Here is a 25,101-nt window from a genome sequence, read left to right on the forward strand (position 1 = left end):
AAATCAAGACTAGCTCATAGTACCGCATCTGCCTTACCAACCTTTACAGAGTAACAGGTAAGTTGGCGCCCCAGAACACACACTCTAGACCCTTTCAGGCCTCCCGGGAGCAGGCAATCACTTTTCACTAGCTCACTCATACGTATCAAATTCAGATTTTCAAATTCAAATTTCAAATCCAAATTCAAATTTCAAATTCAAATTTCAAATTTCAAATTCAAATTTCAAATGTATTGTTTGATTACCAAAAATCACAACAAAATATTAAAACCATGTAACTCATATGTATCCACAATGCAAAGAAAAGAGACATGAGGCAAGCTTACAATATTTATTATAACTATTGTGCTCTATTTTGCAATAGCTGCTCTGCAAATAAAAGACATATGCAAGTAAAAAATGTCTTTAGCATAATCAACAAACTGTACACAATGAAAAGGCCTGTCATATTGGAAGACAGTTCTGCCTAAAGCTACCCTCACTATAGAAGCACAGTGATATATTAGAGATCGGTGGGATTTGTGAGGGACCCCATCCCTGGCATACATAGGTATTTGTTTTTTATCCCAGGCAGCAGAGGTTTTTCTCGTCTCAGAGCCTTTGCATGTTGTGAATGTGTCCTCTCTGTTTTCAGAATGACACATTTTGTTTTTTATGATTAGATTCATCTGACCACAGAGCTAAGACTGCACAGCTTTGAGGAAATGTTCTGTATAAATTCCCAGCAGAAGAACTGAATAATAAAACATGTACAAACTTTTTCTAAAATAATTGTATAGAACAAAAACAAGCCTGTTCAAGCAAAGGCAGCATAGTACCTTTTACAAAAACACAGCAGGGGTATTCATAGTATCAGCTGTAGGAGGTATTCAATGTATCAGAGAGGGTCGGGCATAGTATCAGCCGTAGGGGGACACAACCTTTACAACGCAACTTTTACAACTCACTACCATTACAACCAAAGTTTTACAACGCAAGATCCATTACATCACATGCCATTACAACGCATACCATTACAACGCATGTCATTACAACGCAGTCATTTCAACGCATGCCATTACAATGCAGTCATTACAATGCATACCATTACAACGCATACCATCACAACGCATAGTACCCTACTGTTGCACCCCCTGGAGTTAGAATAGTAATTTTTACCCCTACACTACTCAACGCTTACCCTACTGTTGCACCCCCTGGAGTTAGAATAGTAATTTTTAATTTTTTACCCCTGTACTATCCAATACTTACCATACATGCAATGTAGTGGTATGTGTTGTAATGGTATGCGTTGTAAAGGTAGTATGCGTTGTAATGGAATGCGTTGTAAAGGTAGTTTTTAGACAATTCGTTGTAAAAAACTGCATTGTAAAGGCATGCGTTGTAAAAGTATGCATTGTAACATCTTACATCCGCCGTAGAAGGTATTCAGTTCCTCAGATAGGGTCAGCTGCGGAAACGTTGAATTCAGTTCTGGGACCTGTGAGGAAGAAACAAAAGAGAGCATGAAGACGCTTCTCAGCCTAGGTTTGGGGATAGTCAGGAGCTTAGAACAACATTATAGGTTGCATATGTTCTTTAGCAATTAATATTCCGTATTGTGATAGGAAGACACAACTACCGTTTAACCCCTTCGGGGCTAATGACGAGCTGGGCTCGTCATCGCGCTTACCTGTGGTGCGCTGATGACAAGGCGAGCTTGTCATCAGCCCCACCCTCGGGGGAAGCGCTGGCGCTCCCCCGAGGGTCTCTGATCGTGTTTGTTTTGCTGGGGACGGCAGCGGAAGAGCTTCCGCTGCCGCCCCCCCCCCCCCCATGGGAATCCCTGATGACATCAGCGCGCACAGCGCGCGCTGACATCATCAGGTTTTCCCAGCGCTCGGGAAGCCATTTCCTTCCTGCGCGCTGGAAAGAAGGTGAGTTTCTCGAGGCTGGCGGGGGTTTGGGGGCAGCGAAGAGGCATCAGGGGAGAGGAAAGAGATTTTCCTTTCCCCTGATGTCTCTTTGCAGGGCATTTCTGCCTCACGATCGCGCACAGCGTCGCGATTGTGCGGCGGAAATGCCCCCACTAGCACCAGGGATGTAATTTTAGATTTTAGGAAGAGACCCCTTGGGCAAGGAACGCTTCCAGGCGGCTTGTGATAATTTTTTCGTTTTTCTGCCCCCCTGGGGGCAAATTGCCAGTTTTTTTGGCCGTTTTGCCCCCAGGGGGGTGGGGGGGGGGGCAGAAATTCCCCACTAGCACCAGGGTTGTTTTTTGGAGCCAAGATGGCGGCCATATTTTTGTTTACGTTTTTCTGTCCCCCCTGGGGGCAAATCGGCCCGTTTTGTTTGCCATTTTGCCCCCAGGGGGAAAAGAAAATGTCCACTAGCACCAGGGATTTTGTTTTTAGCTGTTAGGAAGCGACCCCTTGGGCAAGGGTCGCTTCCAGGTGGCCTCATATTTAACTTTTTGTTTTTCTGCCCCCCCTGGGGGCAAATCGGCCTGTTTTTCGGCCATTTTCCCCCCAGGGGGGGCAGAAATTTCCCACTAGCACCAGGGATTTTTGTTGGGGCAATGTGTTTGTTTTGGGAAGCGACCCCTTGGGTAAGGGTCGCTTCCAGGTGGCTATGATTCTGTCCACCCTGGGAGCAAATTGGCCCGTTTTTGGCCGTTTTGCCCCCAGGGGGTGGGCAGAAAATGCCCACTAGCACCAGGGAATTTAAATTTAGTTTTTAGGCGACCCCTTGGGCAAGGAGTAGTGCTTGGCTGGCGGTGTGTGCGGAGTGGCGCTTGGCTTGCAGTGTGTATGGAGTGGTGTTTGGCTGGCGGTGTGTGTGGAGTGGCGCTTGGCTGGATGGTGTGCGTGCATTGGTACTTGGCTGTCTGTGCACGGAGTGCTGCTTTGCTGCCGGTGTGTGTGGAGTGGTACTTGGCTGTCGGTGTGCGCTGAGTGGTGTTTGGCTGGCGGTGTGCGTGGAGTGGTGTTTGGCTGGCGGTGTGTGTGGAGTGGCGCTTGGCTGGATGGTGTGCGTGCAGTGGTACTTGGCTGTCTGTGCACGGAGTGCTGCTTTGCTACCGGTGTGTGTGGAGTGGTACTTGGCTGTCGGTGTGCGCTGAGTGGTGTTTGGCTGGCGGTGTGCGTGGAGTGGCGCTTGGCTGGTGGTGTGTGTGGAGTGGTACTTGGCTGTCTGTGCACGGAGTGGTGCTTGGCTGGTGGTGTTTGTGGAGTGGAGCTTGGCTGGTGGTGTGCTTGGAGTGCTACTTTGCTGTCTGTGCACAGAGTGGTGCTTGGCTGGCGGTGTGTGTGGAGGGGCGCTTGGCTGGTGGTGTGCGTGGAGTGCTACTTTGCTGTCTGTGCACGGAGTGCTGCTTGGCTGGCGGTGTGTGTGTAGTTGCGCTTGGCTGGTGGTGTGCGTGGAGTGGTACTTTGCTGTCTGTGCACGGAGTGCTGCTTGGCTGGCGGTTTGTGTGGAGTGGCGCTTGGCTGGTGGTGTGCCTGGAGTGGTACTTGGTTGTCTGTGCACGGAGTGGTGTTTGGCTGGTGGTGTGTGTGGAGTGGTGTTTGGCTGGCAGTGTGCGTGGAGTGGTACTTGACTGGATGGTGTGCGTGGAGCGGTGTTTGGCTGGCGGTGAGTGGCGCTTGGCTTGCGGTGTGCGTGGAGTGGTGCTTGGCTGAAGGTGTGTGTGGAGTGGTACTTGGCTGTCGGTGTGCGCTGAGTGGTGTTTGGCTGGCGGTGTGCGTGGAGGGGTACTTGGCTATCTATGCACGGAGTGGTGCTTGGCTGGCGGGGTGTGTGGAGTGGCGCTTGGCTGGTGGTGTGTGAGGAGTGGTCATTTGCTGTCTGTGCACGGAGTGCTGCTTGGCTGGCGGTGTGTGTGGAGTGGCGCTTGGCTGGTGGTGTGTGTGGAGTGCTACTTTGCTGTCTGTGCATGGAGTGGTGCTTGGCTGGCGGTGTGCGTGGAGTGGCGCTTGGCTGGTGGTGTGTGTGGAGTGGTACTTGGCTGGCGGTGTGTGTGGAGTGGCGCTTTGCTGGATGGTGTGCGTGGAGTGGTACTTGGCTGTCGGTGTGTGCTGAGTGGTGTTTGGCTGGCGGTGTGCATGGTCTGGTGCTTGGATGGTGGTGTGGGTGGACTGGCACTCGGCTGGCGGTGTGTGACTAGTTACTTTCTGTTGGTCACTACACACACTGCTAGTTGAGTGACACTCTACGCAGTCCATCATTTTCTGTAGTTGCTGTGTCAAATATGTGGGCGTGTGAAAGTGATGGGCCCTTGAATGGCGCTGGCGGTGTGAATGTTTTGTATGTGTCACACGTATAAAAGGTGTATGAATGTCCTTACTGCCCCTGTGTGATGGGTGTACTGTAAGGAGCAAAAGACTGACTGGCACCAAAGTGGTCAGGCAGTTAAAAAAATTCAAAAAATTATCCAGTGTCTTGATGTTAAACCTCATCTAATCTCAATTGGTCTAAGCCCTATTTGATGGCCCATCTGGCCTAATTTAAATTTGGGGGGCAAATTTGTGTGTTGTTGTTTTAATTGTTATATTGTTTGTGAAATGTGGTAGTAATTTTTTTTCTTCTCTATTTTTGTCTTGTTCCAGGCTTTTGCTGTTTGGATTGTTGTAGGTTGCGTGTCTGTTTGCAGCTTGTGTAGTTGCTTGTGCTTGGTAAGTGAATGTATTTTGTACTACTTCCCCTTGATGTTTGTCTTTTTGAAAAAGGTTGTACTTCTAGCAGTTTGTGTGGCTCTGTGGTTTTTTTTTTCGTTTTTTTTTCAGCATTAGTGTTTGATGTGCACTTTGTTTTCTAATCTGTCATTTCTTTTTTCTTTCTAGTGGGATATCATTTCTTTTTGCTGTGTCTCAACAGAGTAGGTGCTGGTGAGTGTAGCTATATTTGGTAAGAGTGAAATTGTTTTGGATTGTATTTATCTTTTTGTGAAAGCCTTACCTTGTTTACTTCTTACTTTGCACAGTGTAGGTTGTTGTTCACTTGTGTGTGCAGTCTTCTTGCTTTGTAAGGATAATGGCTAGTCGCAGGATTACTGCTCAGCAGGTTCTTGGTTTGCTTTTTGAGTCTTCCTCTGACCATGGTTCAGAGTCTGAGTCCGATTCGGACTCCCAGGAAGCGGCAGAAGATTCAGGCAGTGAGTTTTCTCTTCGCATGGAATCGTCATCATCGGATGATGACTCTTCTTCTAGTGCTGATGAAGGGCCTATGGTAGAGGAGGACATTGTGTTGCCGGTAGTGGGCCAAGAGGCACCTGTGCTGCTGCCTAGGGCCGAAAGGTTTCCTTTCTTTTTACGTCGGCAAGAGGCATTTGGGCTGGAGCCTGCACCCAAAAGGCTTCACATTGTTGTGGTGCGCAAAGAGGCATCTGGTGCTTTTTGTCTTCCTGCTGGTGTAGTGCAGCAAGAGGCATCTGGGGCTGTTAGGCTTCCCATTGGTGTGGAGCGGCAAGAGGCATCTGGGCCTGCTTGGTTTCCCGGTGGTGTAGTGCAGCAAGAAGCATCTCAGGCTGCTGGGCTTCCCGTTGGTGTAGTGCAGGAAGAGCCCTCTGGGGATGCTATGTCTTCGATTGGTGTTGTGCAGCCAGAATTATCTGTGGCTGGTAGGTTTCCCATTGGTGTAGAGGGGCAAGAGGCATCTGGGCCTGCTTGGGTTCCCGGTGGTGTAGTGCAGCAGGAAGCATCTCAGGCTGCTGGGCTTCCCGTTGGTGTAGTGCAGGAAGAGCCCTCTGGGGATGCTATGTCTTCTGTTGGTGTTGTGCAGCCAGAAGTATCTGTGGCTGCTAGGCTTCCCGTTGGTGAACAGCAGCAAGATGTTTCGGTGCTGCAGGCTGGGGTGGCTGCTCCCCCCGTTGATAGGGATGGCCTCTGGGTTTCCCCTGGCATGGTGCAGCCGGCATTGCCAGAGTTCACTGGTGTTCCTGGGTGTAGAGTGAATACTGAGAATTTTCTGCCAATTAATTTTTTTCAGTTGTTTTTTGACGATGTGTTTTTGCAAGAGATTGTTGAGCAAACCAATTTGTATGCAGAACAATTTTTGAGGGCCAACAGTGCCAGACTTAAGCCCTATTCTAGAGCAATCCGGTGGACTCCCCCAAATGTTGAAGGGATGAAGAAGTTTCTGGGATTAACTTTTTTGACGGGCTTGCTAAGGAAGTCATCAATGACTTCATATTGGTCCACTAGTCCCTTGATGGCAACAGCTATATTTCCAGCAGTCATAAGTCGTGATCGGTATATGCTTCTTCATCGGATGATGCATTTTGTTGATAATAGTTTAGCATTGTCACGCGATCACCCTGATTGTGACCGTTTGTTTAAAATTCGGCCTGTCCTTGATCACTTTGTTGATCGTTTTTCTGAGATTTTTGTCTCTGGTAAAGAAATTGCAGTGGATGAGTCTTTGGTGTTGTTCAAGGGCCGCTAGGTTTTTAGGCAATACATTCCTAGTAAGAGGGCATGCTATGGAATCAAACTGTATATGCTGTGTGACAGTGAGACTGGATATGTCTACAATTTCAGGGTGTACACTGGTAAGGAGTCCAGCATTAACCCTCCTGGTTGTCCTTCTACTTTTGGAGTGACTGAGAAAATTGTGTGGGAACTAGGTAGAGGATTATTTAACAAAGGCCATCATTTATATGTAGATAACTTCTACACTGGTGTGCGGTTGTTCAAGGAGTTGGCCAAAGTGGGCACTGTTGCTTGTGGCACAATGCGCAGTAACTGTAAAGGTTTCCCAAAGGAACTTGTTTGCAAAAGGCTTGTGCGGGGACAGTCTACGGCATTGCGATGTGGGGAGCTTCTAGCTGGGAAGTATTCAGACAAGAGAGATGTGTACATGCTGACTACTATCCACGATGAAAGTACAGAACCTGTGCCTGTTTGGGGTCAGGGTGCTAAAATGCACAAACCTGTGTGCATTCTAGCTTACAATAAGTTTATGAGTGGTGTTGACAGAGTAGATCAGAGGTTGGAACCTTATGCTGCTCTTCCAAAGGCTTACGTTTGGTACAAGAAGTTGGCTATCCATCTGTTCCACTTGGCATCCTTTAATGCTTTCGTTGTGTACCAGAAGTCTTGTCCTGAGAAGAAGATGCCTTTTGTTAAGTTTCAGGAGTCTATAATAGGCAGCCTTGTACTTGTGGAGCAGGCAAGTGTTCCTAGATTTGGAGTGGTGGAGGAAGTGGCTAGATTGAAAGATCGCCACTTTCCTGAATCTATTCCTTCCACTACCGCAAGAGACTTTCCGACTAGAAGATGCAGAGTCTGTTGGCGAAGAGGCGTGCGGAAGGAGTCTCGTATATACTGTCCTGACTGTCCTTCTAAGCCTGCATTGTGTCTGTCAGCTTGTTTTAAATCGTACCACACGCAAAAGAAGTTTTGGGAGTTTTAATGAGCTGTAAAGTGAATTGCCTGGTCTGCATTCTGTAAAAAAAATTTAGTTTGTTTCAAGGATTGGCATTAGTGCAAAGTTTTTATTTTAAGAATTTGTGTTAGCTGATTTGTAGGTATTTCCATTTGTTTAGTGCTATTTTCAAAAAAAGAATTCTAAATGTGTTTGTGGTGTGTGCCGGCTGGTGCTTGGCTGGCGGTGTGTGTGGAGTTGCGCTTGGCTGGTGGTGTGTGTGGAGTGGTACTTGGCTGTCTGTGCACGGAGTGGTGCTTGGCTGGCGGTGTGTGTGGAGTGGCGCTTGGCTGTTGGTGTTCGTGGAGTGGTACTTGGCTGTCTGTGCATGGAGTGGTGTTTGGCTGATGGTGTGTGTGGAGTGGTGCTTGGCTGGCGGTGTGTGTGGAGTGGTGCTTGGTTGGCGGTGTGTGTGGAGTGGTGCTTGGCTGGCGGTGTGTGTGGAGTTGCGCTTGGCTGGTGGTGTTTGTGGAGTAGTACTTGGCTGTCTGTGCACGGAGTGGTGCTTGGCTGGCTGTGTGTGTGGAGTGGCGCTTGGCTGGTGGTGTTTGTGGAGTGGTACTTGGCTATCTGTGCATGGAGTGGGGTTTGACTGGTGGTGTGTGTGGAGTGGTGTTTGGCTGGCGGTGTGTGTGGAGTGGTACTTGACTGGAGGGTGTGCGTGGAGCGGTGCTTAGCTGTCTGTGCACGGAGTGGTGCTTGGATGGCGGTGTGCGTGGAGTGGCGCTTGGCTGGTGGTGTGTGTGGAGTGATACTTGGCTGTCTGTGCACGGAGTTGTGCTTGGCTGTCGGTGTGCGCTGAGTGGTGTTTGGCTGGCGGTGTGCATGGTCTGGTGCTTGGATGGAGGTATGGGTGGACTGGCGCTCGGCTGGCGGTGTGTGAGTAGTTACTTTCTGTTGGTCACTACACACACTGCTAGTTGAGTGACACTCCACGCAGTCCATCAATTTGTGTAGTTGCAGTGTCAGAAATGTGGGCGTGTGAAAGTGATGGGCCCTTGAATGGCGCTGTTTGCTGGTGTGAGTGTTGAAATGTGATGGGTACGCGGCTGGCGGTGTGAATGTTTTGAATGTGTCACACGTACGAAAGGTGTATGAATGGCCTGTAAAGAGGTTGGTGCCTTGACGTGGCTTTACAGCTCACGAGCTGTGAGTCAGTGGTTCAGTTAATCATACTTTCAATTATGCGCAGTGTATTTCATTTTTTGTGAAATTACTTGCGATTACAATTGTATGTACTGAATCATCACTCACCCTCGTGCCAAATCCAACCAGTATGTGTGTGTGCTTGCGGATTAGATGGCTGTGCCGTTAATTTTTTTTTTCTCTTTCTGCAGTAGGGTGTACCTTGTCCCTTAATGTGATTGTTGTAATGTGTTGCTTTTCTTCCAGATGGTGTCAGTGGTCTTGTTTGTATCAGGTATGAAAGGTGCGTGAATGGCCTGTAAAACGGTTGGTGCCTTGTCGTGGCTTTACAGCTCAGGAGTTGCGAGTCACTGGTTCAGTTTTTATGCATTTATTTATTAACAGAGCATTTCATTTTTTTTAAATATCATGTTAATAACATTTTATGTACTGAACCATCACTCGCCCTCGTGCCAAATCCAACCTGTATGTGTGTGTCTTAGAGGAATAGATAGCCGTGCTTGATTCTTTGTCTTTTGAGTAACTCAGTTATGGTGTATATTATAGCTATAAATAACTTTCTAAATTTAGATATTATTGGCAATTCATGGCAGTATATGGTCATGTCTTTCTGGTGAATTGGTATGGCATGCGTGGGTCCACCAATGTTTTCCTACCCAGTTACCCTACCTGTTCTGCTTTGGGGCACCCACACAAGTGAGGTATCCTTTTACTCTGGAGAACAAGGGGAACGCTGGGTGGTAAGACATTTTTGCCGGCACTGTGATCCCACGCAAAAAAAGTTTTGAAAAGTGATATTTTTACCTAATTTTAAGGTTTGCAAGGAGTTCTGGGTAGGAAAACATTGGGGGACCCACGCATTCCATACCTCCCTGGACTCCCCCGGGTGTCTAGTTTTCAGAACTGTTTGGGTTTGGTACTTTCTAAAGAATACAACCGAGCCCCGGGCCAAAAACTCAGGTGCTCCCCCCCCAAAAATCAAGGTTATATTGCTTCAGGGAATTTTAAATTCACCACCGTACAATTTGGACCTTTTCCTGTTGAAGCCACTATGCCTACCCACGCAAGTGAGGTACCGTTTTTATCGGGAGACCTGGGGAAACGCTGGGTGGGAGGTAAGTTGTGTGAGCCCAGTGATGCCACGCTTTCCCACACTAAAACGTGTGAAAAAACTGATTTCTTTCTGCTAAAATTGAGGTTTGCAAGGGATTCTGGGTAAAGGAACATTGGAGGATCCACGCAAGCCATACCTCCTTGGAAGCCCCAGGGTGTCTACTTTTCAGAAATGTGTGGGTTTGGTAGGTTTCCCTAGATGGCACCCAGCTCCTCTTCTCGTGTACGAGAGGAGGTGACTTTGATGGGGAGAGTATTCGGGATTGCCTTGGGGCTGTTTTCCATTGGTTCCATCTAAACAGCCTCAAGTGCAATTCCGATAAGTCCGAAGTACTGTTCTTCGGGTGTGACACCGAACCCGTTTGGCAGACTTGGTGGCCTCGGGATATGTTCCCTCCATCCTGTTCCTCTCAGGTTGCAAAGAATCTAGGGGTGAAGCTGGATAACAGGTTAACTTTGAAATCCCAGGTCCTGGGGGTGTCGGGCATGTGCTTTGGCATCCTTAGGATGCTGCGGAGGTTTCTTCCCCTGTTGTCCGTGGAACATAGGACGCTGACAGTTCAGGCTCTGATTGGGTCCAGGTTGGATTATTCCAACGTTCTCTACCTGGGCCTTCCAGAGTACTTGCTGCAGCGCCTTCAGGTGGTGCAGAACGCCGCGGCTAGGGCAATTTTCGGCCTTAGTAGGCGCGCTAGTGCCTCAGGCCTGCTGGTAACTTTACATTGGTTGCCCATCCGCAAGAGGATCGCCTTTAAGGCTCTGACCTTGGTCTATAAAGCTCTCCACAAGGGGGGAGCTAAGTACCTTCAAAAGAGACTGGTCTTTTATCATCCGACCAGATCTCTGAGGTCGGAATCCCTGCACCTTGCTGTTGTCCCTCGGGTAAAGAAAGCGCGCCTTGGGGGGCGCTCTTTTGGATTGCTGGCATCTCGGCTATGGAACTCTTTGCCGCTGGCCCTGCGGGGAGCCACTAGCTTGCTGGTTTTTAGGAAAGGCCTTAAAACGTGGCTTTTTACTCAGTAGCCGGTCTCTCTTGAATTTTTGGCTTACTGCTCTTTTAGTCTTTCTTTTGGTGTTATGTTATTATGTTGCAGCTTTTTCGCCTTCTCCAATAAAAGCGCCGGGACACTCTTTTTGAGTAGCCGTGCGCTATAAAAATGAACCAATAACATAACATAACATAACATAACATGGCCGTCTAGCACGGGGCCAGAAACCCAGGTAACCCCTCTGGCAAAAGCTGGTGAATTTGACAATGGTGACAATGTCAAGTCCACCAGCTTTTGCAAGAGGGGTTACCTGGGTTTTTGGCCCCGTGCGAGACAGCCATCTAGGGAAACCTACCAAACCCACACATTTCTGAAAAGTAGACACCCGGGGGCTTCCAAGGAGGTATGGCTTGCGTGGATCCTCCAACGTTCCTTTACCCAGAATCCCTTGCAAACCTCAATTTTAGCTGGAAAAAATCCGTTTTTTCACACGTTTTAGTGTGGGAAAGCATGGCATCACTGGGCTCACACAAATTACCTCCCACCCAGCGTTCCCTAAGGTCTACTGATAAAAATGGTACCTCACTTGCGTGGGTAGGCATAGTGGCTGCTATAGGAAAAGGCCCAATTCTTACTGTGGAGACCAAAAAAATTACCTTTAGCCAAACAATCTTATTTTTTGAGGAGGTCACCTGAGCTTTTGGCCCGGGGCTTGGCGGGCATCTTTGGAAACTACCAAACCCAAACAGTTCTGAGAACTAGACACCCGGGGGAGTCCAGGGAGGTATGGCATGCGTGGGTCCCCCAATGTTTTCCTACCCAGAAACCCCTGCAAACCTTAAATTTTGGTAAAAAAACCCACTTTCCCGTACTTTTTTGGGTGGGATCTCGCTGCCGGCACAAATGTCCTGCCACCCAGCGATTCCCTTGTTCTCCCGAGTAAAATGATACCTCACTTGTGTGGGTGGGCCAAAAGCATGTGACTAAGGCAGGGGGGCTTAATATGTAAAACTTAAATACTACTTTTTTCACAATTCATTTTTGGCGTGTTCTGCTTTGGGGCACCCACACAAGTGAGGTATCCTTTTACTCGGGAGAACATGGGGAACGCTGGGTGGTAGGACATTTTTGCCGGCACGGCGATCCCACGCAAAAAAGTTTGGAAAAGTGCTATTTTTACCTAATTTTAAGGTTTGCAAGGAGTTCTGGGTAGGAAAACATTGGGGGACCCACGCATGCCATACCTCCCTGGACTCCCCCGGGTTTCTAGTTTTCAGAACTGTTTGGGTGTGGTACTTTCCAAAGAATATCACCGAGCCCCGGGCCAAAAACTCAGGTGCCCCCCCCCGCAAATCAAGGTAGTTTTGCAATAGGGTATTGTAAATTCACCACCGTACGATTTGAACCGTTTCCTGTTGCAGCCACTATGTCTATCCACGCTAGTGAGGTACCATTTTTTTCAGGACACCTAGGGGAAAGCTGGGTGGGTAGAAATGTGTTGATCCACACAGATTCCAGAACTTTCCACCGCAGAAATGTGAGGAAAATGTGTTTTTTTGTCAAATTTTAGGTTTGCAAGGGACTCTGGGTAACAAAACCTGGGGATAGGTAGACGAGTCACCCCATCCTGAATTCCCCTGGGTGTATAGTTTTCAAAAATGTATAGGTTTGCTAGGTTTCCCTAGGTGCTGGCAGAGCTAGGGTGCAAAAACAAAAGGTAGTCTTTTTGTCCAAAACGTGCTAGATTTCACTGGGAAATTGAGGTGCGGCAATGTTGCGTTTTACGCTGTTTCATGTCGCAGCAACTATGCCTACCCACGCAAGTGAGGTACAATTTTTTTCGGGAGACCTGGGGGAACGCTGGGTGGGTGGAAATTTGTTGATCCACGCAGATTCCAGAACTTTCCACCACAGAAATGTGAGGAAAATGTGTTTTATTTTGTCAATTTTTTAGGTTTGCAAGGGACTCTGGGTAACAAAACCTGGGGGTAGGCAGACGATTCACCCCATCCTAAATTTCCCTGGGTGTCTAATTTTCAAAAATGTATAGGTTTGCTAGGTTTCCCTAGGTGCTGGCAGAGCTAGGGCGCAAAAACAAAAGGTAGTCTTTTTGTCCAAAACGTGCTGAATTTCACTGGGAAATTGAGGTGCGGCCATGTTGCGTTTTGCGCTGTTTCATGTCGCAGCCACTATGCCTACCCACGCAAGTGAGGTACGATTGTTTTCGGGAGACCTGGGGAAACGCTGGGTGGGTGGAAATTTGTTGATCCACGCAGATTCCAGAACTTTCCACCACATAAATGTGAGGAAAAAGTGTTTTTTTTGTCAAATGTTTAGGTTTGCAAGGGACTCTGGGTAACAAAACCTGGGGGTAGGCAGACGAGTCACCCCATCCTGAATCCCCCTGGGTGTCTAGTTTTAAAAAATGTATAGGTTTGCTAGGTTTCCCTAGGTGCTGGCAGAGCTAGGGCGCAAAAACAAAGGTAGTCTTTTTGTCCAAAACGTGCTAGATTTCACTGGGAAATTGAGGTGCGGCAATGTTGCGTTTTACGCTGTTTCATGTCGCAGCCACTATGCCTACCCACGCAAGTGAGGTACCATTTTTTTCGGGAGACCTGGGGGAACGCTGGGTGGGTGGAAATTTGTTGATCCACGCAGATTCCAGAACTTTCCACCACAGAAATGTGAGGAAAATGTGTTTTTTTGGTCAATTTTTTAGGTTTGCAAGGGACTCTGGGTAACAAAACCTGGGGGTAGGCAGACGATTCACCAAATCCTAAATTTCCCTGGGTGTCTAATTTTCAAAAGTGTATAGGTTTTCTAGGTTTCCCTAGGTGCTGGCAGAGCTAGGGCGCAAAAACAAAAAGTAGTCTTTTTGTCTAAAAAAGCTAGATTTCACTGGGAAATTGAGGTGCGGCCATGTTGCGTTTTGCGCTGTTTCATGTCGCAGCCACTATGCCTACCCACGCAAGTGAGGTACGATTTTTTTCAGGAGACCTGGGGAAACGCTGGGTGGGTGGAAATTTGTTGATCCACGCAGATTCCAGAACTTTCCACCACAGAACTGTGAGGAAAAAGTGTTTTTTTTGTCAAATGTTTAGGTTTGCAAGGGACTCTGGGTAACAAAACCTGGGGGTAGGCCGACGAGTCACCCCATCCTGAATCCCCCTGGGTGTCTAGTTTTCAAAAATGTATAGGTTTGCTAGGTTTCCCTAGGTGCTGGCAGAGCTAGGGCGCAAAAACAAAGGTAATCTTTTTGTCCAAAACGTGCTAGATTTCACTGGGAAATTGAGGTGCGGCCATGTTGCGTTTTGCACTGTTTCATGTCGCAGCCACTATGCCTACCCATGCAAGTGAGGTACCATTTTTTTTGGGAGACCTGGGGGAACGCTGGGTGGGTGGAAATTTGTTGACCCACGCAGATTCCAGAACATTCCACCACAGAAATGTGAGGAAAATGTGTTTTTTTTGTCAAATTTTTAGGTTTGCAAGGGAATCTGGGTAACAAAACCTGGGGGTAGGCAGACGAGTCACCCCATCATAAATTCCCCTGGGTGTCTAGTTTTCAAAAATGTATAGGTTTGCTAGGTTTCCCTAGGTGCTGGCAGAGCTAGGGCGCAAAAACAAAAGGTAGTCTTTTTGTCCAAAACGTGCTAGATTTCACTGGGAAATTGAGGTGCGGCCATGTTGCGTTTTGCGCTGTTTCATGTCGCAGCCACTATGCCTACCCACGCAAGTGAGGTACAATTTTTTTCGGGAGACCTGGGGAAACGCTGGGTGCGTGGAAATTTGTTGATCCACGCAGATTCCAGAACTTTCCACCACAGAAATGTGAGGAAAATTTGTTTTTTTGGTCAAATTTTTAGGTTTGCAAGGGACTCTGGGTAACAAAACCTGGGGGTAGGCAGACGAGTCACCCCATCATAAATTCCCCTGGGTGTCTAGTTTTCAAAAATGTATAGGTTTGCTAGGTTTCCCTAGGTGCTGGCAGAGCTACGGCGCACAAACAAAAGGTAGTCTTTTTGTCCAAAACGTGCTAGATTACACTCGGAAATTGAGGTGCGACCATGTTGCGTTTTGCGCTGTTTCATGTCGCAGCCACTATGCCTACCCATGCAAGTGAGGTACCATTTTTTTGGGAGACCTGGGGGAACGCTGGGTGGGTGGAAATTTGTTGACCCACGCAGATTCCAGAACATTCCACCACAGAAATGTGAGGAAAATGTGTTTTTTTTGTCAAATTTTTAGGTTTGCAAAGGACTCTGGGTAACAAAACCTGGGGGTAGGCAGACGAGTCACCCCATCATAAATTCCCCTGGGTGTCTAGTTTTCAAAAATGTATAGGTTTGCTAGGTTTCCCTAGGTGCTGGCAGAGCTAGGGCGCAAAAACAAAAGGTAGTCTTTTTGTCCAAAACGTGCTAGATTTCACTGGGAAATTGAGGTGCGGCCATGTTGCATTTTGCGCTGTTTCATGTCGCAGCCACTATGCCTACCCACGCAAGTGAGGTACCATTTTTTTTGGGAGACCTGGGGGAACGCTGGGTGGATGGAAATTTGTTGATCCACGCAGATTCCAGAACTTTCCACCACAGAAATGTGAGAAAAATTTGTTTTTTTTGTCAAATGTTTAGATTTGCAAGGGATTCTGGGTAACAAAACCTGGGGGTAGGCAGACGAGTCACCCCATCCTGAATTTCCCTGGGTGTCTAGTTTTCAAAAATGTATAGGTTTGCTAGGTTTCCCTAGGTGCTGGCAGAGCTACGGCGCAAAAACAAAAGGTAGTCTTTTTGTCCGAAAAGTGCAAGATTTCACTGGGAAATTGAGGTGCTACCATGTTGCGTTTTGCGCTGTTTCATGTCGCAGCCACTATGCCTAACCACGCAAGTGAGGTACCATTTTTTTCGGGAGATATAGGGGCACGCTGGGTGGGTGGAAATGTGTTGATCCCCGCAGATTCCAGAACTTTCCACCACAGAAATGTGAGGAAAATGTGTTTTTTTTGGTCAAATTTTTAGGTTTGCAAGGGACTCTGGGTAACAAAACCTCAGGGTAGGCAGACGAGTCACCCCATCCTGAATTTCCCTGGGTGTCTAGTTTTCAAAAATGTATAGGTTTGCTAGGTTTCCCTAGGTGCTGGCAGAGCTACGGCGCACAAACAAAAGGTAGTCTTTTTGTCCAAAACGTGCTAGATTACACTCGGAAATTGAGGTGCTACCATGTTGCGTTTTGCGCTGTTTCATGTCGCAGCCACTATGCCTACCCACGCAAGTGAGGTACCATTTTTTTCGGGAGATCTAGGGGCACGCTGGGTGGGTGGAAATGTGTTGATCCCCGCAGATTCCAGAACTTTCCACCACAGAAATGTGAGGAAAATGTGTTTTTTTGGTCAAATTTTTAGGTTTGCAAGGGACTCTGGGTAACAAAACCTGGGGGTAGGCAGACGAGTCACCCCATCCTGAATCCCCCTGGGTGTCTAGTTTTAAAAAATGTATAGGTTTGCTAGGTTTCCCTAGGTGCTGGCAGAGCTAGGGCGCAAAAACAAAGGTAGTCTTTTTGTCCAAAACGTGCTAGATTTCACTGGGAAATTGAGGTGCGGCAATGTTGCGTTTTACGCTGTTTCATGTCGCAGCCACTATGCCTACCCACGCAAGTGAGGTACCATTTTTTTCGGGAGACCTGGGGGAACGCTGGGTGGGTGGAAATTTGTTGATCCACGCAGATTCCAGAACTTTCCACCACAGAAATGTGAGGAAAATGTGTTTTTTTGGTCAATTTTTTAGGTTTGCAAGGGACTCTGGGTAACAAAACCTGGGGGTAGGCAGACGATTCACCAAATCCTAAATTTCCCTGGGTGTCTAATTTTCAAAAGTGTATAGGTTTTCTAGGTTTCCCTAGGTGCTGGCAGAGCTAGGGCGCAAAAACAAAAAGTAGTCTTTTTGTCTAAAAAAGCTAGATTTCACTGGGAAATTGAGGTGCGGCCATGTTGCGTTTTGCGCTGTTTCATGTCGCAGCCACTATGCCTACCCACGCAAGTGAGGTACGATTTTTTTCGGGAGACCTGGGGAAACGCTGGGTGGGTGGAAATTTGTTGATCCACGCAGATTCCAGAACTTTCCACCACAGAACTGTGAGGAAAAAGTGTTTTTTTTGTCAAATGTTTAGGTTTGCAAGGGACTCTGGGTAACAAAACCTGGGGGTAGGCCGACGAGTCACCCCATCCTGAATCCCCCTGGGTGTCTAGTTTTCAAAAATGTATAGGTTTGCTAGGTTTCCCTAGGTGCTGGAAGAGCTAGGGCGCAAAAACAAAGGTAATCTTTTTGTCCAAAACGTGCTAGATTTCACTGGGAAATTGAGGTGCGGCCATGTTGCGTTTTGCACTGTTTCATGTCGCAGCCACTATGCCTACCCATGCAAGTGAGGTACCATTTTTTTTGGGAGACCTGGGGGAACGCTGGGTGGGTGGAAATTTGTTGACCCACGCAGATTCCAGAACATTCCACCACAGAAATGTGAGGAAAATTTGTTTTTTTTGTCAAATTTTTAGGTTTGCAAGGGAATCTGGGTAACAAAACCTGGGGGTAGGCAGACGAGTCACCCCATCATAAATTCCCCTGGGTGTCTAGTTTTCAAAAATGTATAGGTGTGCTAGGTTTCCCTAGGTGCTGGCAGAGCTAGGGCGCAAAAACAAAAGGTAGTCTTTTTGTCCAAAACGTGCTAGATTTCACTGGGAAATTGAGGTGCGGCCATGTTGCGTTTTGCGCTGTTTCATGTCGCAGCCACTATGCCTACCCACGCACGTGAGGTACCATTTTTTTCGGGAGACCTGGGGAAACGCTGGGTGCGTGGAAATTTGTTGATCCACGCAGATTCCAGAACTTTCCACCACAGAAATGTGAGGAAAATTTGTTTTTTTGGTCAAATTTTTAGGTTTGCAAGGGACTCTGGGTAACAAAACCTGGGGGTAGGCAGACAAGTCACCCCATCCTGAAATCCCCTGGGTGTCTAGTTTTCAAAAATGTATAGGTTTGCTAGGTTTCCCTAGGTGCTGGCAGAGCTAGGGCGCAAAAACAAAAGGTAGTCTTTTTGTCCAAAACGTGCTAGATTTCACTGGCAAATTGAGGTGCGGCCATGTTGCGTTTTGCGCTGTTTCATGTCGCAGCCACTATGCCTACCCACGCAAGTGAGGTACCATTTTTTTCGGGAGACCTGGGGGAACGCTGGGTGGGTGGAAATTTGTTGATCCATGCATATTCCAGAACTTTCCACCACAGTAATGTGAGGAAAATGTGTTTTTTTGGTCAAATTTTTAGGTTTGCAAGGGACTCTGGGTAACAAAACCTCAGGGTAGGCAGACGAGTCACCCCATCCTGAATTTCCCTGGGTGTCTAGTTTTCAAAAATGTATAGGTTTGCTAGGTTTCCCTAGGTGCTGGCAGAGCTACGGCGCACAAACAAAAGGTAGTCTTTTTGTCCAAAACGTGCTAGATTACACTCGGAAATTGAGGTGCGACCATGTTGCGTTTTGCGCTGTTTCATGTCGCAGCCACTATGCCTACCCATGCAAGTGAGGTACCATTTTTTTGGGAGACCTGGGGGAACGCTGGGTGGGTGGAAATTTGTTGACCCACGCAGATTCCAGAACATTCCACCACAGAAATGTGAGGAAAATGTGTTTTTTTGTCAAATTTTTAGGTTTGCAAAGGACTCTGGGTAACAAAACCTGGGGGTAGGCAGACGAGTCACCCCATCATAAATTCCCCTGGGTGTCTAGTTTTCAAAAATGTATAGGTTTGCTAGGTTTCCCTAGGTGCTGGCAGAGCCAGGGCGCAAAAACAAAAGGTAGTCTTTTTGTCCAAAACGTGCTAGATTTCACTGGGAAATTGAGGTGCGGCCATGTTGCATTTTGCGCTGTTTCATGTCGCAGCCACTATGCCTACCCACGCAAGTGAGGTACCATTTTTTTTGGGAGACCTGGGGGAACGCTGGGTGGATGGAAATTTGTTGATCCACGCAGATTCCAGAACTTTCCACCACAGAAATGTGAGAAAAATGTGGTTTTTTTGTCAAATGTTTAGGTTTGCAAGGGATTCTGGGTAACAAAACCTGGGGGTAGGCAGACGAGTCACCCCATCCTGAATTTCCCTGGGTGTCTAGTTTTCAAAAATGTATAGGTTTGCTAGGTTTCCCTAGGTGCTGGCAGAGCTACGGCGCAAAAACAAAAGGTAGTCTTTTTGTCCGAAAAGTGCAATATTTCACTGGGAAATTGAGGTGCTACCATGTTGCGTTTTGCGCTGTTTCATGTCGCAGCCACTATGCCTAACCACGCAAGTGAGGTACCATTTTTTTCGGGAGATATAGGGGCACGCTGGGTGGGTGGAAATGTGTTGATCCCCGCAGATTCCAGAACTTTCCACCACAGAAATGTGAGGAAAATGTGTTTTTTTTGGTCAAATTTTTAGGTTTGCAAGGGACTCTGGGTAACAAAACCTCAGGGTAGGCAGACGAGTCACCCCATCCTGAATTTCCCTGGGTGTCTAGTTTTCAAAAATGTATAGGTTTGCTAGGTTTCCCTAGGTGCTGGCAGAGCTACGGCGCACAAACAAAAGGTAGTCTTTTTGTCCAAAACGTGCTAGATTACACTCGGAAATTGAGGTGCGACCATGTTGCGTTTTGCGCTGTTTCATGTCGCAGCCACTATGCCTACCCATGCAAGTGAGGTACCATTTTTTTGGGAGACCTGGGGGAACGCTGGGTGGGTGGAAATTTGTTGACCCACGCAGATTCCAGAACATTCCACCACAGAAATGTGAGGAAAATGTGTTTTTTTGGTCAAATATTTAGGTTTGCAAGGGACTCTGGGTAACAAAACCTGGGGGTAGGCAGACGAGTCACCCCATCATAAATTCCCCTGGGTGTCTAGTTTTCAAAAATGTATAGGTTTGCTAGGTTTCCCTAGGTGCTGGCAGAGCTAGGGCGCAAAAACAAAAGGTAGTCTTTTTGTCCAAAACGTGCTAGATTTCACTGGGAAATTGAGGTGCGGCCATGTTGCGTTTTGCGCTGTTTCATGTCGCAGCCACTATGCCTACCCACGCAAGTGAGGTACCATTTTTTTTGGGAGACCTGGGGGAACGCTGGGTGGATGGAAATTTGTTGATCCACGCAGATTCCAGAACTTTCCACCACAGAAATGTGAGAAAAATGTGGTTTTTTTGTCAAATGTTTAGGTTTGCAAGGGATTCTGGGTAACAAAACCTGGGGGTAGGCAGACGAGTCACCCCATCCTGAATTTCCCTGGGTGTCTAGTTTTCAAAAATGTATAGGTTTGCTAGGTTTCCCTAGGTGCTGGCAGAGCTACGGCGCAAAAACAAAAGGTAGTCTTTTTGTCCGAAAAGTGCAAGATTTCACTGGGAAATTGAGGTGCTACCATGTTGCGTTTTGCGCTGTTTCATGTCGCAGCCACTATGCCTACCCAAGCAAGTGAGGTACCATTTTTTTCGGGAGATCTAGGGGCACGCTGGGTGGGTGGAAATGTGTTGATCCCCGCAGATTCCAGAACTTTCCACCACAGAAATGTGAGGAAAATGTGTTTTTTTTGTCACATTTTTAGGTTTGCAAGGGATTCTGGGTAACAAAACCTGGGGGTAGGCAGACGAGTCACCCCATCCTGAATTTCCCTGGGTGTCTAGTTTTCAAAAATGTATAGGTTTGCTAGGTTTCCCTAGGTGCTGGCAGAGCTACGGCGCACAAACAAAAGGTAGTCTTTTTGTCCAAAACGTGCTAGATTACACTCGGAAATTGAGGTGCGACCATGTTGCGTTTTGCGCTGTTTCATGTCGCAGGCACTATGCCTACCCATGCAAGTGAGGTACCATTTTTTTGGGAGACCTGGGGGAACGCTGGGTGGGTGGAAATTTGTTGACCCACGCAGATTCCAGAACATTCCACCACAGAAATGTGAGGAAAATGTGTTTTTTTGGTCAAATTTTTAGGTTTGCAAGGGACTCTGGGTAACAAAACCTGGGGGTAGGCAGACGAGTCACCCCATCATAAATTCCCCTGGGTGTCTAGTTTTCAAAAATGTATAGGTTTGCTAGGTTTCCCTAGGTGCTGGCAGAGCTAGGGCGCAAAAACAAAAGGTAGTCTTTTTGTCCAAAACGTGCTAGATTTCACTGGGAAATTGAGGTGCGGCCATGTTGCGTTTTGCGCTGTTTCATGTCGCAGCCACTATGCCTACCCACGCAAGTGAGGTACCATTTTTTTTGGGAGACCTGGGGGAACGCTGGGTGGATGGAAATTTGTTGATCCACGCAGATTCCAGAACTTTCCACCACAGAAATGTGAGAAAAATGTGTTTTTTTTGTCAAATGTTTAGGTTTGCAAGGGATTCTGGGTAACAAAACCTGGGGGTAGGCAGACGAGTCACCCCATCCTGAATTTCCCTGGGTGTCTAGTTTTCAAAAATGTATAGGTTTGCTAGGTTTCCCTAGGTGCTGGCAGAGCTACGGCGCAAAAACAAAAGGTAGTCTTTTTGTCCGAAAAGTGCAAGATTTCACTGGGAAATTGAGGTGCTACCATGTTGCGTTTTGCGCTGTTTCATGTCGCAGCCACTATGCCTACCCACGCAAGTGAGGTACCATTTTTTTCGGGAGATCTAGGGGCACGCTGGGTGGGTGGAAATGTGTTGATCCCCGCAGATTCCAGAACTTTCCACCACAGAAATGTGAGGAAAATGTGTTTTTTTTGTCACATTTTTAGGTTTGCAAGGGATTCTGGGTAACAAAACCTGGGGGTAGGCAGACGAGTCACCCCATCCTGAATTTCCCTGGGTGTCTAGTTTTCAAAAATGTGTAGGTTTGCTAGGTTTCCCCAGGTGATGGCAGAGCTACGGCGCAAAAACAAAAGGTAGTCTTTTTGTCCAAAAAGTGCTTGATTTCACTGTGAAATTGAGGTGCGACCATGTTGCGTTTTGCGCTGTTTCATGTCGCAGCCACTATGCCTAACCACCCAAGTGAGGAACCATTTTTTTCAGGAGACCTGGGGGAACGCTGGGTGGGTGGAAATTTGTTGATCCACGCAGATCCCAGAACTTTCCACCATAGAAATGTGAGGAAATTTGGGTTTTTTTGTCAAATTTTTAGGTTTGCAAGGGACTCTGGGTAACAAAATCTGGGGGTAGGCAGACCAGTCACCCCATCCTGAATTCCCCTGGGTGTCTAGTTTTCAAAAATGTATAGGTTTGCTAGGTTTCCCTAGGTGCTGGCAGAGCTAGGGCGCAAAAACAAAAGGTAGTCTTTTTGTCCAAAACGTGCTAGATTTATCTGGGAAATTGAGGTGCGGCCATGGTGCGTTTTGCGCTGTTTCGTGTCGCAGCCACTATGCCTACCCATGCAAGTGAGGTACCATTTTTTTTGGGAGACCTGGGGGAACGCTGGGTGGGTGGAAATTTGCTGATCCACGCAGATTCCAGAACTTTCCACCACAGAAATGTGAGAAAAATGTGTTTTTTTTGTCAAATTTGTAGGTTTGCAAGGGACTATGGGTAACAAAACCTGGGGGTAGGCAGACGAGTCACCCCATCCTGAATTCCCCTGCGTGTCTAGTTTTAAAAAATGTATAGGTTTGCTAGGTTTCCCTAGGTGCTGGCAGAGCTACGGCGCAAAAACAAAAGGTAGTCTTTTTGTCCAAAACGTGCTAGATTACACTGGGAAATTGAGGTGCGACCATGTTGCGTTTTGCGCTGTTTCATGTCGCAGCCACTATGCCTACCCACGCAAGTGAGGTACCATTTTTTTTGGGAGACCTGGGGGAACGCTGGGTGGGTGGAAATTTGTTGATCCACGCAGATTCCAGAACTTTCCACCACAGAAATGTGAGGAAAATGTGTTTTTTTGGTCAAATTTTTAGGTTTGCAAGGGACTCTGGGTAACAAAACCTGGGGGTAGGCAGACAAGTCACCCCATCCTAAATTTCCCTGCGTGTCCAGTTTTAAAAAATGTATAGGTTTCACTATATTTTGGTCAGAGAACTATTACCTGGATCCGGTAACTATAACAGACATTTCGAAAAAAGACCTCAAACAGAAAGCACTAAGACATCTGGAATCCTTAAGACTTGCATCTAACGCATCAAAAACGGCAGTTATCCATGCAAATATGATTCAACTAGCCTATGACATTCACCCGTATCTGGTACTCCAAACATCAACCTACGAAAGAATGTTAATCACAAGATTTAGGCTAAACACCTTCTTTAGAATGGTTACCTTTCCGTCACAAAACTGTTGGAATGCCATTCTCCCGCCCTGTCCATGTGATGGTTTATCAACACAGTCTAATCTGCATGTGATCCTGCTCTGCAAATTCCATCAAGCCCACAGAAAGATCTGGCTATTACCGATATTAAGATCTTGGGGGTTGAGACAATGCAGACCCGCTCTTTTAAGACTGCAAATGCTGGAAACGGAAAATGTCTGTTATTTTGTTAGTAGTTTCTTAAAATCCATTATGAAACACAGAAACAATCTTTAAAAATCCTCGTCAAGTTCACTTTGAGCGGCTCCCTGCACATTCTTTTTTTTTTTTTTTTTTCGAAAACCTTTATTGTACAGAAAGAGCTCACAAATACGGGCCCACAACCCACCGGGCTGGCCACCACATAGCAAAACATCGAAAACAAAGCACTGAGCGTCACAGGATACAAAGGCAATGAAACAGGAGAAACAACAAACATCTTAGAGCAGTCACAGGAGCAAGCAATTAGAAAGGCAGTTTTCTCTTTTTTAAAGAGACGGGGCAGGGAGTTCCGGAGCAGTATGGGCCGCGAAACAAGGTCACCGGGGTGGGGGCCGCGGCGGGCAGCAACACAGCGATCATAAAAAACAGGAGAGACAAGTACAAGAGAAATATACCAATAAGCACCGGCCAAAACAACGGACATGAGGAAAGGTCATTGCGCGCACTGTCCAATGCCCGCTCACCGCAGCCACCACCCGTCCCATCGATAGCAAATAAAAGGACCCAAGTACAAACCAATACGAAACGCACCCCCAATAAAGGAAAAAAACCCCACAAAAGGGGGGGGGAGGGGAAAGAGGAAGAGGGAAAAGGAAAAGGAAGGGACTCTGATCCAAACACTCGCCCCCGGGCGACAAAACAGGAAAACAAAAATCCGGCAGAAAATAGACAATAAAAAGAAGAAAGACATACCAAGCAAATCTCAATCATCGTAACACCGGAAAATATCCCAGAAAGACACCAGGGGGACAGACGACGAGACAGAGCCCCGAAAAAAGGGGATACACAAGGGCCATAGAACCAAAAAGGGAGAAAAAGTGGAGGAAAAAGACCCCCCCGAAAACAACAACAGACCCCCCCACCCACCCCACAAGCCCACCCTGCACCCCTGCAGAAGGCTACGGCCTACCCCCCAGCAGCGTGCCTGTCGCCCTAAATAGAACCCGAAATATAGAAGAAAGGAAACAAGGTAGAAACAAAGACAAAAAGGAAAAGGGCAAGGGGAGGGGAAGAACATCGCACACGGGAGAGGGCCAAAGAACAATATTATCCGCATCCATCCCACCACCTGTGAAGAGGGAGAGGTAGAGCCCACGGGAAGCTAACGATATCAGGATAAGTGTCGGGAGCCCCATGAAGTTACTCAACATCATACCAGCAAATGTCGGTCACAGATCAAAAACAAGACTACCGCATATAACAAGTCATTTCAGCCCTGTCCGCTTTTGTCCAAGGTTGTAATCGTCCGAACCAACAAAGACCAAACGGCGATGGACACAGGGCACAGGAGTAGGTCCAGCGGCAGACCAGAGAAGGAGCGTGGAAGAAAATACGGAGGATCCAGGAAAGTTATGGTAGAACGTTCGCACCGCAGGCACAATTCCAAGGACAGTTCCAACGAGGCAAGCTCAGCCGGGACGGCAGAGGCGCCCCGGCCGGGGAGCCAACGTGATGATAAACAGGAAGGATCAGCGAGGCCAGGCCAGGATGCAAGCAGACCGCGGACCAGCGGCCGAGGCAACAAAGCAGGACGATGAAGGGTGTCGGAGAGTCTCCAGCCCATGGATGAGGTCGCCGCCGGGGGCACAGAGTCCAGGATCCCTCCAGCCGCACCCTGCGACAGGGAGGCCAAATCCGACGCCGGAGGCCCGTAGAGTTCGTGAAGAGGGTCCGCCTTCACAGCGGAGACAGGCACAGCCACGGAAGCCCGCCAGGAGTATAATGCATCCAGGACAACTCGAAGTGGAGGAAGCCCTTTACAAGATCCAGCATCCGGGCCATGTGGCGGGCCCCCAGTGCTCGCCCAGGCCCGGCAGAGACATCCAGGGTCGGCCGCCATCTTAGGAGCCCAGCAAGCCCTTGGCCGTCGGAAGCCCCGGTCGGGGCGACACCAAGGCAAAAGGAGGTCAGCCGATCTGCGGCAGGGCGTCCCAATGCAGG

At 47.8% G+C, this 25,101-nt stretch overlaps 1 protein-coding gene across 2 annotated transcripts in view; it reads right to left on the minus strand.

Moving 5' to 3' along the window:
• Positions 1 to 316: 316 nt before the first annotated feature.
• LOC144824398 (uncharacterized) overlaps positions 317 to 25,101 on the minus strand; it is a 150,717-nt gene continuing 125,932 nt past the window's right edge. Inside the window, exon 8 of one of the 2 annotated variants that reach the window (XM_078683508.1) lies at positions 317 to 1,480. In XM_078683508.1, coding sequence (XP_078539634.1) covers positions 1,468 to 1,480 — 13 coding nt within the window. In that variant the 3' untranslated portion in view covers positions 317 to 1,467. The remainder of the gene's footprint in view (positions 1,481 to 25,101) is intronic. The other variant, XM_078683507.1, reaches the window with a different exon arrangement.

This window comes from Lissotriton helveticus, chromosome 3_1 (genome assembly GCF_964261635.1).
Source record: "Lissotriton helveticus chromosome 3_1, aLisHel1.1, whole genome shotgun sequence".
Classification (NCBI taxonomy): domain Eukaryota; kingdom Metazoa; phylum Chordata; class Amphibia; order Caudata; family Salamandridae; genus Lissotriton; species Lissotriton helveticus.